The sequence below is a fragment of the Pomacea canaliculata genome, linkage group LG4 (assembly GCF_003073045.1).
Source record: "Pomacea canaliculata isolate SZHN2017 linkage group LG4, ASM307304v1, whole genome shotgun sequence".
In the NCBI taxonomy this organism is placed as follows: domain Eukaryota; kingdom Metazoa; phylum Mollusca; class Gastropoda; order Architaenioglossa; family Ampullariidae; genus Pomacea; species Pomacea canaliculata.
The window spans coordinates 33337313-33351824 of NC_037593.1; the positions used below are offsets into that span (position 1 = coordinate 33337313).

At 37.9% G+C, this 14512-nt stretch overlaps 2 protein-coding genes across 4 annotated transcripts; one reads left to right on the forward strand and one right to left on the reverse strand.

Moving 5' to 3' along the window:
• Positions 1 to 1517: 1517 nt before the first annotated feature.
• LOC112562122 (probable 18S rRNA (guanine-N(7))-methyltransferase) lies at positions 1518 to 14136 on the reverse strand. 3 transcript variants are annotated; one of them, XM_025235152.1, is made up of 11 exons: positions 14041 to 14136; positions 10469 to 10506; positions 10184 to 10279; positions 9899 to 9981; positions 8286 to 8382; positions 7825 to 7921; positions 7234 to 7284; positions 6422 to 6507; positions 4199 to 4306; positions 3343 to 3432; positions 1518 to 3198 (listed from the first exon to the last, which is right to left on the reverse strand). In XM_025235152.1, exons 3-11 carry the CDS (start codon positions 10270 to 10272, stop codon positions 3144 to 3146), a joined length of 756 nt encoding a protein of 251 aa, XP_025090937.1. In that variant the 5' UTR covers positions 10273 to 10279; positions 10469 to 10506; positions 14041 to 14136; the 3' UTR covers positions 1518 to 3143. The 3 variants fall into 3 exon arrangements, with proteins under 3 accessions (XP_025090937.1, XP_025090936.1, XP_025090934.1); XM_025235151.1 differs by lacking the exon at positions 14041 to 14136 and adding an exon at positions 11995 to 12132; XM_025235149.1 differs by lacking the exon at positions 14041 to 14136 and adding an exon at positions 11220 to 11508.
• On the forward strand, positions 11714 to 13746 carry LOC112562123 (dnaJ homolog subfamily C member 30-like). Its single transcript, XM_025235153.1, has one exon. It carries the CDS (start codon positions 11831 to 11833, stop codon positions 12635 to 12637), a length of 807 nt encoding a protein of 268 aa, XP_025090938.1. The 5' UTR covers positions 11714 to 11830; the 3' UTR covers positions 12638 to 13746.
• Positions 14137 to 14512: the final 376 nt, after the last annotated feature.

The following is a 14512-nucleotide window of genomic DNA, read 5'->3' on the forward strand; positions in this document are numbered from 1 at the left end:
ATTGGCAACCACTGTTCGGACGCACACATTAATAGTGGCCTTGTGTACTTTCCCAACTTTTAGATATCTTTATATTGTATGTCCACACATAATCTGCCTAGAAGTTGTTACTGGAGCCCTAAAGGCAACAGTTCAGAACAGCATAGTTAAGCTTCCCAGATAGTGTACATATTAAATGTGAGGAGTATAGCTGCTTTGAGCAACTGCTTTTTGTGTTGAGCATACATTCCTTACCAAAAAAAAAGTATCTGGGTTCTGTACAAAAGTATTGACATCAAAGTGAAGTTTTTACCTGCATGTAGGTCAGATGTTTCAGCATTATTAATTTTATCAGAAAGTTTTGCCAGGTGCCAGAAGAATAGTTGTAGCTTTGTTGTCAGATCTTAACTGTACATCAGTCAACATTATTTGTATTTATACCACTGCTGTGGTATGCATTTAGTGAAACTTTAGATTTCATGTGGGATAGGTTTGGACCTTGTTCATAAGAACCAAGCAAGCATTCACAAGAGATAACCAGACCACACAAACTTGTTTCAGGTAAAGATTAAATTTTGAAACTGAAAAGGAACAAAACTGTTTAACTTTAATCATTCAGGAATGTGTGAATCATCAGCCACACCAACAATGATGAAAGACTTTGCATTAAAATATTGCAGAAAACAGCACAAATAAAAATTAAAATGATGATTCTACCTCATTAGAGTTGCCACCACTGATGCTTGTGGAACTGCCTGACAGATTTGTACAGCTGTTCTTGTGTAGTCTGTTATTTGCAACTCTAGCTGACCATCGTGAAAGTAAATTTGACATTCGTCATCAGCTATGCTTGTGATACTATAGTCACATTGTCACCGTGAATAGAAAGTGTTCAGTTTGAAATGAATGTGGATAAGGATGAAACGTAGAAAATAGCTTTTTTTTAAAAATGAAAACAATTCTTTTAAAATTTTATTTGCAGTGCAACCTCAATAAATTTATGTGGCATAATCACATCAATGAAGAATATCATTTACTAGATATGTCAGGGCATGCTAGGAACTGCAACATGACTGGATGCGTTAACATAATTGACGAAAAGGTTCACAGACCTTGGAAAGGGTTGAGCATGTGTTAGAACTAATTTTAGTTGATGAAGATTAGGCTAAAGTAGCTTAGGGGAAGAGTGGTTTGCAGGAAGTCATAGGTGTGGAGTGGAGAGTTGCCATAATCTGGCAGTAAGAGTGCCAGGTTGCAGGATGAAGGCATGCAACTAGAAAATTCCCCCTGCATACCCAGGATATAGGGTACCTGATTCATCACATAAGGTAAAAGGTAGCAGAAGGTTTGGATCTGCATTTCATATGCTTGGGACTGAACCATTTATAGTTCACTACACCTACCGCCACTAAGGTGTGAGACTCCATTACTATGGACATGGAAGAGAAAATGGGCTTTGCCTTCTTTGTTGTTGATCATGAATTCATTATTTTAATGTCTAGATCAAACATTTGTTTTATCACAGCTGATGTCACTGGTTTTTTTTTTTACTTAATAAAATAATGAAATGCAGAAAATGAAAAGTTAATGTTTGCATAGCTGTAAAATGATTGACGTGTGAATATTTATTCACTTTAGTGTATGCCTAGCAGAAGTCAGCATCTTTGCAAATAATCTTCACGTGATCAATCTTCAAAGAGAAAGATATTACATTGATGTACTGTGTAAGCATTTCATTTTCTTCAAGATCATGACTGAAACATATTGGTGTAGATTTAAAAAACGATCGACTGTTGTTTCATACCTATTGCTTGTCTAGTCATCAACATTATGATTCCACATTTTCTTTGTATGGTGAGAATGCTAAGAGGTACTTTTGAAAGGAAAGAAGAACCTAAGCAACATTGATAACTAAGATTTTTTTTTACCTTAACTTGTATGTACAATGATGTGGTAGAAATACATGTGATGTTCATGCTTTGGTGTATTGCGTGAAACTTCTGTACATTTAACAAGGGAACATTTGTGATTGGTGTTGCACAAATGCACCGAGAATGTTTTTTTCATACATGAGTTTGTTTATTTCTGTCAGGCTTGCTCATAATTTTGTTTATAACGTGTCACATTATTCCATTGTTTGGCCATAATAGGGGTCAAGAGTGTGAAGAAGTGACAATTGCATGTCTGAGCTACACCAAGGTACAGTGTCACAATAGAAAGGCCTTTAGTTTAACCTCTGCTCAAGGAAGCAGCTCAGTTAATGCTGTCAGCAAGTTTTCACTGCTGTTTTCACACTTCTCGTTTCTCTACATATAGAATGAGCATGTTAGCTACTGTCAGTTGGCATATTTTTCCTTCTCAAAAACAAATCCGAATTAAAAATATTTATTGATGTAAATTCTGTAAATGTGTGTGCAAATTCAAAAGAGTAGATATGTGTGAATGCTGCATACAGAAGCTACAACAAGACATGAAAGGATTTTGTCCAGAACTTGCTTAGAAAATAGTTCTGCATTATGCAACTCTGTAGATGGTTAAGTAAGAGAGAAAGAGAAAGTGAATGGCATGGAGAGAACATATAAAAACCAATCTGTTGTCACACAACTCCCTCATTGCTCTAGCTTTGGGAAGCACCCTTCTGCCTTATGGTAACCCTGCTATGTTATTTGGTAGAAAGTGACAGCAGCTTAGCCTTATGGTAATCCATTTTATGATTTCACCTATGGGTTAACAAGTGGTAAATTTGTATGCCTTTACACATCATGCAAACCATTTCAAGACTAAACCCACCTTATATTTTAAATAAGACTTTTCTTGTTTTCAGAAGTGTGGTCAGGTCACTACCAAATGCAGAAACTTCTATGTTATGGTGCTTGAATATAGATGTATACATGATGTAGGTATATGATCTACTATAATTACTTTTAAAAAAATCTTTTATAAAAGTTCCGAAGAGCCACAGGAAGGTTAGCTGATCACATTCATTGTAAGAAACAACAATGGTTACAAAAAGCTTCATTATTATTTGTGAGATACCTTAGCACAAAACTACAGAGTAAAATAATGCAAGAAAGACTTAAATCTGCTTTTTAATTTGTGATCGTTTATTATATATTTTTGTCAAACAGCCCTGTCCCAACTTGTATCCATTCCATGGGGCTGGGTTAGAAGCGTGCTTTCCTCTTCCTGCCAGTGTACTTGGTGTCCACTGGCACCTCTCTGGAAACAAAATACAAATGTGTCAGTTTTACAACATACCTCAACCACACCCATAATGTGGTCTTGGATGTACTGTCTTTTAAGCATACCCAAAGGGATGAGACAAGGTTGGGTGGGAGGGTGAAGAAAATCTTTCCCACTTACCTTCCTTGCTTCCTCCTCCTCTCTTTCTTTTGAAGAATCCACTCACGACTATTTTTAAGTGGCTTACGGTCACCTCGCTTCCGCTTTTCTCTGAAAAAAGGCCAAACTGTAATTATCACGTGCTTTATCAACAAACTGTTGTCTACTTAGAGAATTTCAATGGTTGCCAATAAGGTTTCATCTACAGTACAAAATCACAACTCTAGCTTTTCACTCTTTTGACGGCACACTTCCGTCCTATCTTTCTGCAACTCTATTTTCCCTTTTAGGCTGCTCTACTCCTATCTCCCTAGGATTTACTGTTAAGTCTTTAGGCATGTTTGCTGCACCAGCTATCTGCAATTCCCTCCACTTTCAGCTCAGACACACATCGTCACTGTCAACATTTAAGTGCTTGGCTGTCTAGATCATTTAGACTTTAGAGTTATGTTATGCTGGGGTTTTTTGGTGTTACCTTAGTGCGTGTTGTTTTTTTTTGTTTTTTGTTTGTTTGTTTTTTTTGTAAAGTGCTGTGTCATTAGGGAATGGAGGTCTGTAACTCATTGTCATCATTATTATTACTCAAGTTGATAGGAATCTATAGAGGGCTGAGTATCAAATGAAAATCTACACAACTCCACAAAAGTAAGAAACAAAAATTTCAACAAAAGCATGCTCTTTGGCATGAAACACGTTTAAGAATTATTTCAACAAAACGAGAAAAAATCCTACTAAGGTTCCTTTCTCTAAAGTAGAAGCTAAAAACACTGCTAACAGGCTAACACTTTGGTAAAGAAAAAATTATGCATGATTGTCCTCTCTCTCTTTGGTGACAATTCTGAGAATAATGGTGAGAACATCATCTTTCACACCGTACCTGAAAGCAGAGAAGGATGCTCCAGAGGACTCCTGTGGTACTGTGTCTGTTCCAAGCCCTGTGGGAAGCTGCTGATGAGCCCCACCCGCAAACAGGCAAAGAAACATTCTGGGGAAAAAATTGTCCAATCGACCAACTGACACTTGTATGAAATCTGTCAAGATCTTTTATAACATTAACACTACAGTCATAACATTAATGTATACAGCATGTATGTGCAAATGTGTGCATGTGTGGGTGTGAATGAATTCTGATGCCACCTTCCATGGTGGTGAAAGATGCTATAGAAATAAACATGAAAATATACCATCACTTATTCAACATAACCTCACTTGGGAATAAACAGTTAAAAACTTTTTTTAAAACTGCTAAGTAATGGTGTGCAAGCTAAGTAGGATCAACAAAAAGCTATAAATAAAGAAAGAAACTTAGTCCGCTAGGATTTACAGTACCTCATGTGCCAAAAAAAATACAACTAAGTACATATGTATGCATGTTGAATACAGTGGAATAGAAGAAAATAGAAATATCCATAAAAACAGTACAGAAATGAGTTATGTCCCTTGCTTAACTGGCTCAAAGGTGACTGCTTTCTCTCTTCTTTTTTTTTTTCCCTCCTTATTCATCTATGTCTTAGATTGTTGCCTGCCTCTGTTTGGGACTGTTTTTTGCCAGCACTTGTTTTTCTTTATCGACTAATGGTCTCTATCACCAAATCTGTGCCATCTTCTCCACTTCAGTGCAATTATTTTGTTTTCTTATCTCAGGACTTTTTACTTTTTCCGGTGCTTTAGATTATGAACCTCTATGTGTCAAAACCACATCTTGTTCCTAATCGCCCCCAGTGGAGCATAGGGCTGCAACTACACCCCGCCATCCGACCCGGTTTTGGGTGTCCCTTTCCAGTTGGGACCATCTCATGCCACCCGTCTCTGCCTCTCTGTGGACTGATCTCCATGTCTGTCTGGGTCTCCCAACCCTACGCCTCTCCTGTGGCTTTCAGCCCAGAGCTTGTCTTGTCTTGTCAACACCACATAGTGTGACCCTTTGATCTCTTCTGTGCTGATACAGCATCTATATCAGTAATTTGTGTGCAGGCTAAAAATGGACACCCATGTGCCTTGACGTTTGGACCATTGCCCTGGGCATCTTGAGTTATGTGCACTATAGCTGCTCTGTGTCTGCTGAGATAGCAGCTTCTGAATCATTTAACACAGCTGTAGGTTCCTCCTGACCATCACTTGTTATCCTTCTGATGCTGTGATTTTGTGATATTGATTGTGTTGAGACTGTTCTCATGGATGCTGTGATACCCAAAGTGCAGTGAGCTTGCACGCAGGGCTGGGGTAGGGTGCTATATATAAGTGAACATTGTTATGTACAGTTGATACACTGAAATCACCTTAGGCTGGGTCATTATAAAGTGCCTAAATATCCATAAAGTTTACTATCTCAATGCCTCAGATACCAGTGTTGATTACATTAAGCTTGCTCATTCTTAAGTTGAAAATTATTTCTGTTGTCTCTGAGATAAGTGCATGAAGTCAGGAAGAGCAACACTATGACACTGTGACAGCACAGCAGTGATGTAAGAAAATTTTATAAGAAATCACCCACCCACTGTACTTCTACAACTGTTAGTATGTAGAGTGAACAGCAATGATACAGCTTTCAGAGACTAGCATAAATGATAATAGCAAAGGTGACACGACACCGCCTTGAAAGACCAGCACAAGTGAGAAGTGTCTGAGAGATGGCAATTTATGGAAATTTTCTTCTTGTTAAAAATAAATCTAGGATCCAGTCAGTTGGTGAGAGAGTTGGAAACTGAAACTACACCCTCTGCTAACAAATGAGGTCACATAGTGCTTAAGGCAAAGTGATATCAGCAAAATAGCCTAGCAAGAGCTCCGATAGTTTCTCCAGATGTTTGCACGCAGCATTACACAACAATTTTATATCTTTTATACCTATTCTATTCTATAGTAAAAATGCAGCAGGTCAAGATATTTATTGACAGCAGTTATAACCTCACTTGATAATTTTTTTTAAATATTTTAACGCTATGTCATGTAAGTGTGACTAGTTTGATGGTGTTGAGCTGCCTGGGCCTAATGAGATAGGCACAATGTGGTAGCATGATGAAAGAAACCATGTTTCTCAAAGTGACCACAAGAATTAAACACGTTGGCCTTACTGCACAAGGGTGGAAACATGCCTCACTTTTTGGCCTTGGTGCTGTTTGGATAGTCAACTACAAGACCACCAGTGAATCCTGCTTTCATAGCCTGTTGTGTGATCATTTCAATCTGTCAAACCAATATTGAAAAATGTAAATATTTCACAATGTCAAAATTGTTAATACTTGAAGTAAACTCTTTCAAAACTACCAAAACTCTCATGAGACAGGTCATAACTGTAGTTCACTCAGAATACAAGATTTCCAACTTTCCCTTATCTGTACAAATAGAGCATGTCGTATGGTTGACTTAGTGCAACCAAAAAGCCAACATCTAAGTAACTACAACATAAAAAAATAATTTAAAAAAGACCATGTAAGTAAAATTTTTCAATTATAGGAAATAAACAGATATGGAAGCAATGTAAAATTCTCAGCAAACATCTGTTAATAATAATAATAACAATAATAATAAAGGTTATTTTATAGCACCAAAGCTTCACAAATGGTATTATTTATAACAACAACAATAAAAATAATTGAGAAATTGAAGAAAGCAACCAAGATGACAGGAAAGGGGATAATACATGGAACTGGGAATAATAATAAAGTGTAGTGCTATCTGATTAACAGCTGAATGAATAAAGTACGCTGGTATCCACAAGTCTATGAAATAAAATATTTATATAGAGTCTGAGGGAAAAAACATGAGAAAAGTCAGGGGTAAGAAAGGCAAAATGGTACCACGAAATGTACTATTTGCAGAAGACAATTTATTAATGTTTACTGCAAGTTAATTTATTGATATGTAAGCAACACTTCAACAACAGGAGATGGGAAAAAATGTAGAATTTACCTGAGAACTGTTTTCAGGGTAAAACTGAAACACTGCTCGTGCACCACGACTCTAAGATAGGAAAAAACCCATATACAACAAAAATTAGATCCTTGCAAGCACAAACATTATACTCCCAAAAAAAATTAAATTCAAAGAAATGTTTCATAAGACCATTTTGTTTGTTGAATGAAACAGAAGTTAAAACACTTCCATGTGCTCCTTATATCATATCTTCTGGTAAGCTTGGTTGTAATACACCTGACAAAATTCATAAATCAACATAAAAACATGACAAAAGAGTTCTCCTTGATCATCATTTGCTGGTAATTGCCATCATTCAGCATTAACTCTCAATGCTCTGGTCTGACCATGCAACAAGCATATAAGCCAGGGCTTCTGCTAAGGCAAAATTCTTTGGGGTCCCAGGGACTCCTTCTTCAGATTTTTAAGGGGTCCCTGTTCTTCGCCCAACTTTGAATGGGACCCCATCGACGAAAATTGAAGGGGTCCTCCGAACTTTTAATGCGTACTGTACGCAATTTTTGGCGTAAGCAGAAGCCCTGATAAGCCCTTTTAAAGATGAGAAAAGGATATCTGAGAAAAGCTCACCAAAACACCATATAATGTTGAGAAGAATGTGTACAGTCGTTTAGCTGGTTTGTGGAATGCCTTGTCTGCATTGCACAGCCACTGAAGTGCAGAAATACTGAAACAAATTGGGATTGGTAGGAGGGAAGTTGTAAGCATGAAGCAACAGTCTAGTCTCTCACACACTTTGATGCATGAAAAAAACATTCCATAATAAATATTGTTTAGGCATCATATTAGTTATCAAATGAGGAAGACTGATTTGGCATTGTATTAGTGATCAAACAAAAAGGCATGTAATGCACATTTTGCTTTCATCTGCTGAAGGGAGAAAACCCCAGTACATAGAGTTTAATCAAAGTAATGAATTGGGGGGAAGACTGATGTCATTGTCAAGGTGATCATCTGGAGTGCTGTCAGACCACTTTCATTTCTGTACTAATTTACAGGGAAATAAAGTCACTCACAGCAGGCATCCATACCTTATAACTCCATCAAAACTGCCGGGCCTGAAGGGCATGCCATCACCCATGTCACCCAGAATGATGTCCCCTTCTACCTCTCTTTCTCTGGCAATATCTAAGGCAGAAAACAAGACTGCAACCTGCACAAATATTCTCAACTAGACCAGACTCTGAAGCCACTTCTTATTTTAATTTTTTTTTTTAATGTGAAATATCCACAAGAGACCTTTTTAGAGGCTTGGATTGTTAATCAAGGAAGAACAGCTTTGGTGCTGGTGCATTCATCTACACTGCTCTGCATATCTCAGAGGGGAATATAAATCCCTTCACCCCACCCAGGTGAACCAGGCAGTTGTAGTGATGGTATGAATGGTGGTTTTTAATCAACAAGTGATGTTAGGACATTATGTCCATGATTCTTTTTTCTTATGCATGGGTGGGAGCCTAATGTTTCCTGGGATTCAACTATGGTCAAATCACTTTTCTTTATAAGACCTGAAGTTCACAAGATCTAAGGAGCTGTAAGTGGCGAAAATGAATGCAATTCTGACAATAAATGTTATGATTTAAAGCATACATAGATATAAAAGTAGATATGTTAGACAATGAAACTCTAGTTTCTGTGATATGCTGGGTTACCTTAGTAGTCATGCTTCGCCTTTAGCTTCAATCTGGCCTGTCAAGTACCCACACCTCCCTCCCTGAAGTCAAACCCATTCTTTTATATGAGATGATAGACATTTGACCTTCAAAACCTGCAATAGTTATCTCCCCCAGATTCTGACAGGACTATTTTTATGACCTTGTGAACTGTGGCACATAAATGTCAACCAATTTTACACAAACACCAGTAAGCATCTAATTTGTATTAATAAGGTCCCGATGGCAATTTATGAAGACTTATTTGTTGAAATAAACACTTTTAAGGCCTTTTTTTACCCATCCCCAGATCTACAACCCTGAGTCAGCTTTCCTAATAATGGAAATATGAGGCTGACTGAAAAGTAATGGGATTGGTGTTAAAAACTATTTCAATTCCAAACAGCAAACTACAAGGTTTTTCCCTTCAAAGTAATCCCCCTTGAGTCTAATGCACTTTTCCATCCTTCGCTGCTATGCTTCTATGAACTGATGGACGAAAAATTGTGGCAGGACAAATCATCTGCTCACAATGCCCTCAGCATTCGGCAGTTTCTGGCCAAGAAGAACATCGCTGTACTGAAACAACCTCCCTATGCACCTGATCTTGCTCTATGTGACTTCTTTCTTTTCCCCAAGCTCATGAAGATCATCAAGGGAAAACCAGTTTGAAGGCATGGAGGCCATCAAGAGGGCCATAATAACAAAACTGAGGATGAAGCCTTACAGATGCATGGCAGAGAAGGATGGGGAAAAAACCCATTGCATTATACAAGAAGTTAATACACTACATTTCTGACCTGCTATATTCAGCTGGTAAATAACTCTTCTACCTGACAATACACTTTTCTGAATAAAGCCAATGGCTACAATAGTGTGTGATTAAAGACAAGACAATGTAAAGCATCATTTAATAAACTGCCTTAGCACACAGGAAACATGCATGCTGTCATATTCCCTATTTCATAATGGCCAACAATATTTGTTCTCACCTAGCATGTGTGGGCTGATATCCATTCCTACCCATACATGATCATTGTCTGTTAGACATTCTCCGCTCAAACCAGAACCACACCTGAGAACATTTTTTAAAAAAGTATAAAACTTAGTAAACAAACTACTGCCCAATCCTTCAGGAATCTTACTATACCCCATGTTGCACCTTTTAATATCTGTGCTTAAACAAGCACGCTCATTGTCAACACTGAAACAACTGGTAATGTCGAAAGTTTCAACAAAAAAGATAAGTCAAGAGACAAACAGAAATACTGGCATACCCTATGTCCAGTATATAACATGAAGTGTCTTCTGGAAGTGCCAACAGTTCCATGGCTCTCTCTGACAGTTTTTGTTGGATCTCAATCATGCGAGAGCTGTAAACATATAAATAATCCAACCTTCAATGTACAATTCTTGTAATCTACTGTCAGTTTTAATTAGGAGGCTGATAATGGCTAATCTAGATAAATGCTTTCAAAAGAATGAAAGCAGCTGACTGCAAATATATGAAAAAGAGTATATCATAATTTTTTTAATTTTAATTTAGTTTATACTGAACTTACTTGGATGTGTATTTTCTTGCTTCTGTTTCATTATAAAACTGAAATATAAAAAGAATGTGACAATAATAATAATAATAATGTACTTCTTTATAGCATTATTCTTACTTTGGCTCAGCATGCATTACAATCATGATACAGCCTCCCTCCCCACAAACATGCACAGCCAAACACACACACACACGCAGAAAATGACTAGCATATATATATAATCTCTTTCTTTCACACACACACCATACAGTGAGAACACATAAACATATATGTTCACCACACGCAAATGCCGGATGATTGGGGATAAGGAAAAGCCAAATGAAAGTTCCATGATTTTAACTGAGACTGATGTGAATTTCTTAATATAGTGGGCACCAAGTTCCAGATGTCTGGGGCAACTGTAATACACATGTGACACAGCAAACTTCCCTCGGTCCTTCTGTCATGAAAGGGTACCTTACTCCATAGAAGGTTGGGGATGTAAGCAATGAAAAAGAGAAAGAGAGAGGGAAGAGATGGGTACTGCCTTCCCATAAAGCTGGCGCCGAGAAATGAAAGGTCTATGTAATTTGCTTCCTCCACCATTTCCTAGACCTCCCTCCATTCACTGTTTTGGTGGAGTCTTATCAAGTTAGTTAATTGTTAACCACTTTTAGTGCATTCAAAATTCATTTTTACTACTCTCTACAATTAGATAACTCTATAAAATATGTTTAGACTTGCTAGTAAATTTTGTTTCCATAATCAATCGCAAAATTCTCACAAGTTCAGGGGGCGCCTGGCGTTCTGGTCTTCCACTTGATGCCATGACGGCGATGCTTATCGCTTGCGATACTTTACCCACGTGTGTTGTTGTCTCAGTGTGAGCGATAAAAAAGTATCGCCTAACAGTGGAAGCTACGAATTCTTCAACAAATCCGTAAGCAAGGACAACTGCAAAGTCTGCAGGCGTTTGGGACAAATATGAAGTATTTAATGTCTGTCTTCTTTCAAATGATATCCACTTAGCCTACATTTGTATCTGAAGGAGGATTCGTGGTCCGCTAGTGATCGGAATGAAGCTAAAGTAACCCGCTTTACTTTCACTTTCGTTCATTCACATTTGGCAGTGATATGTTCTATTTTGCAGGCAAGAACTTTTCAATTACTAAGTTTCAATTATTTTTATTTAATACATAGGGATTTATTAATATGTCTTATTGGAAAAAGTGTATTTTTTTCAAAAGTACTGATTAGCACAGTACGGTAGATTATAAGAAGTAAGCCATTTGACGATATCAACTTCCGCTACATTGTTAGCTTTGGCTAAGGACTAATTGGGAGTTTCGCAAGAGCCTATGACTATCATCTTCTTACTTTAGCCGGGTTAGTACAATGAAATACTATCGAAGTATGATAAAGAACGCATCCTGCATCAAAGTTAACGTAGGCAAATATGTGCTTCTTAATGCCAGAGAAATTCCTGTTTCAATGAGGAACAGACACATTGCTGATTATGCTGGTCGTTTGTTTTCGCAAATATCCAGACCTCACTTCACCTTGACAGCGAGTTCAGCAACTTTTGGCACTGTATGTGGCTTCGCCAGCAGCCGAAGGCATTTTTCAGCAAGGCCTCAGCCTAAATCCAGGACACACTACTACGATGTTCTTGGTGTGACTCCACGTTCGACTCAAGCTGAGATCAAGTCTGCATATTACATGCGATCAAAACAGCTTCACCCTGACTTGAATAAGGAGGAGACTGCACAGACCAAGTTTTCGGAATTATCCGAAGCTTATGAAGTCCTGGGCAACACAAACAAGAGACGACTGTATGATCACGGGGCGGGTTTCCGGAACAGGGAACATGTACATGAAGCAGCCTCTGCTGCTGCTGAGGAGGTGAACTACACACGACCGTTTCGTGAAGGGAGACGGTTTGGCTTTGAGCGACGCGAACCCCCAACAGGTTGGACTGCCCAGTTTAATTTTGACGAATTCTACAAGCAGCATTATGGTGCATCTTTCCAAAGGGAGAAAAATGAACGAAAACTGTTCGAGGAGATGATGGCAGCAAAAGAGAGGGATATACTTCAGCAACAGGGTCGAATGCATTTAGCATACATTTTTATAATGTGCGCTATTGCATATTTCATGTTCAGTGAAAAGAACGGGAAAAACAAAAGTGGCAAGAAAATGTGACGTAGTTTTAGAAGACTGTGATAGATACACTTCTGGCAAGTGACCAAATTACTGAAATAAGGATCACAACTGTGATATTGATATAGTGGTGTTCAGTGACTTCAGACTTCTGTAATTAGCTAACGGGAAATCACTGCTGTAAGTGGTGAATGGAGAGATGAGACTAAATGGTGTTTGTGCAGTGTCTGTCATGGTCCTTATATTTCATATGTATAAACAAATGATGTTGCAATTTTAACTAGCTGAGGTAAAATGGGAATGATTAGTTAATTTGGTAGTCACGCACTGGAATCAAGAGCAGCTACAAAACTTGCTGCTTTTTTGTTCTTTGTTGACTAATGATGTACATTGTCCTTTTGGTATGGAAACTTTATATGTGATACCATAAATCTGCCTTTGTACTGCTGTGGCCTAAAAAACTATGTGGACACAGGCAGACTTAGGAGTTACTACAGCTTCTTGAATTTGTATTATTTTGTATTCTTCAGATGTGTTAAAAAAAACAAACATGGGAAATCATGTTGACTTTCAGGTAACATTTCTTTTAGAATATTATTCCTAGCAGCTGAAAAAGCGATGCTTTAGCAAGTGGACTAATGTACTAATGTTTACAGTAAAGAACATTTTTAATGACATATCATTTAGCTGTCTTTTATTATTGTGTTTTTGTGATCACAGACCTATGAACCACACTGCATAGGGGTCTTGCCTCCCTTTTGCATCATTTTAAGAGTGCCCAATGGTGCAAAGGAACTGTTACTGAAAAATGCAGATTATGGATCGTGGATTCATTTCTCACCTCTAGCATTTGTGATTCTGTCGGGTTGTGGCACCTGTTTACCAGGCTAGATTAGTTTTCTGTAATGTAGCCCCCATTAATGACTGGACATAAAACACCAATGACTCCAGTTTGAGAAAGACTCGTGGAATATAGTCCCCCTTACATCAGGTGTGTTAGTCATTTCTCTCATGTTCGTACAATGTGGTGTTAAATTTAAAACAACTTTTGTTTTCACATTAAATGTTGCCCAGTATTTGATTTATACTCTGTGCTGATTCTCAAAATAAATATTAAAGAATAGTGTAATTGTATTAAACATCAAAATATATTTGTAGAGTTGTTGTTTGCCATCATGTGGATATGCAAAGCTATGACTTTTTGACTGATAAATTTCGTGAAATATTTGAGACTTTTGAAGCTATGGTAATTAGTAATAGCTATCATTTATGTTTCTGATTGTCCAACCTGGCTAATCAGGACTGCTGGTACTATTGTACTAACAAACCTTTGTACAGTTACATTTGATGAAAGTGTTTTCTAAAGGCAGTCTGTGTGACACATTCTTCACACAGATTGCATAATAGTTAATAAATACCATTGCAAAAGAAAATTAGCAACTTACCTAGCCACTCTAAGATTGCAACAAGAAGAACGACATTGACAATTTTTTTAAAACAGTAATCCTATAGTAATAACCTCAAACATTTCCCACAACCTCAAAAAAAAAACCCCATCAAACCCTGCCCAGAGTTATACTGAGGTGGTAGAAGTTCATGAAGCTATTAACATCTTACCGTTTAGTCTACCACAAACCTAAATGTCACAACAAAAAACATTTTTAATAAGATTCAGGTCGTTGGCAGTGGCATAGGAAGATGCTCAGCTTTTGGGGGTGGTGGGCAACTTCATTCTAACAGTGAATTATAATGGAAGCTGAGCCCTGCGTACCGTAACGCGGGCGCTTACCGCGTTTGCCCGCGGGCGCTCACTCACGCCTGTGAGAGCCTGTGATACCCTTCGCCCACCGTGGGCGCCTGTTAAAATGGCGGCTGACAGCGAAGTAGAGAATATAATTTTGTTGATGGACATATTTG

What these genes read in the sequence shown, in the direction of transcription:
- LOC112562123 (XM_025235153.1), top strand. Translation starts at nt 11,831, where the DNA reads ATGAAATACTATCGAAGTATGATAAAGAACGCATCCTGCATCAAAGTT.
- LOC112562122 (XM_025235149.1), bottom strand. Translation starts at nt 11,264, where the DNA reads ATGGCATCAAGTGGAAGACCAGAACGCCAGGCGCCCCCTGAACTT. An exon ending in GCAAGAAAATACACATCCAA is followed by an intron (nt 10,280 to 10,468) that starts GTAAGTTCAGTA and finishes ATATGTTTACAG; the next exon opens with CTCTCGCATGATTGAGATCC. An exon ending in ACCCTGAAAACAGTTCTCAG is followed by an intron (nt 6,508 to 7,233) that starts GTAAATTCTACA and finishes TTGGTTTGACAG; the next exon opens with ATTGAAATGATCACACAACA.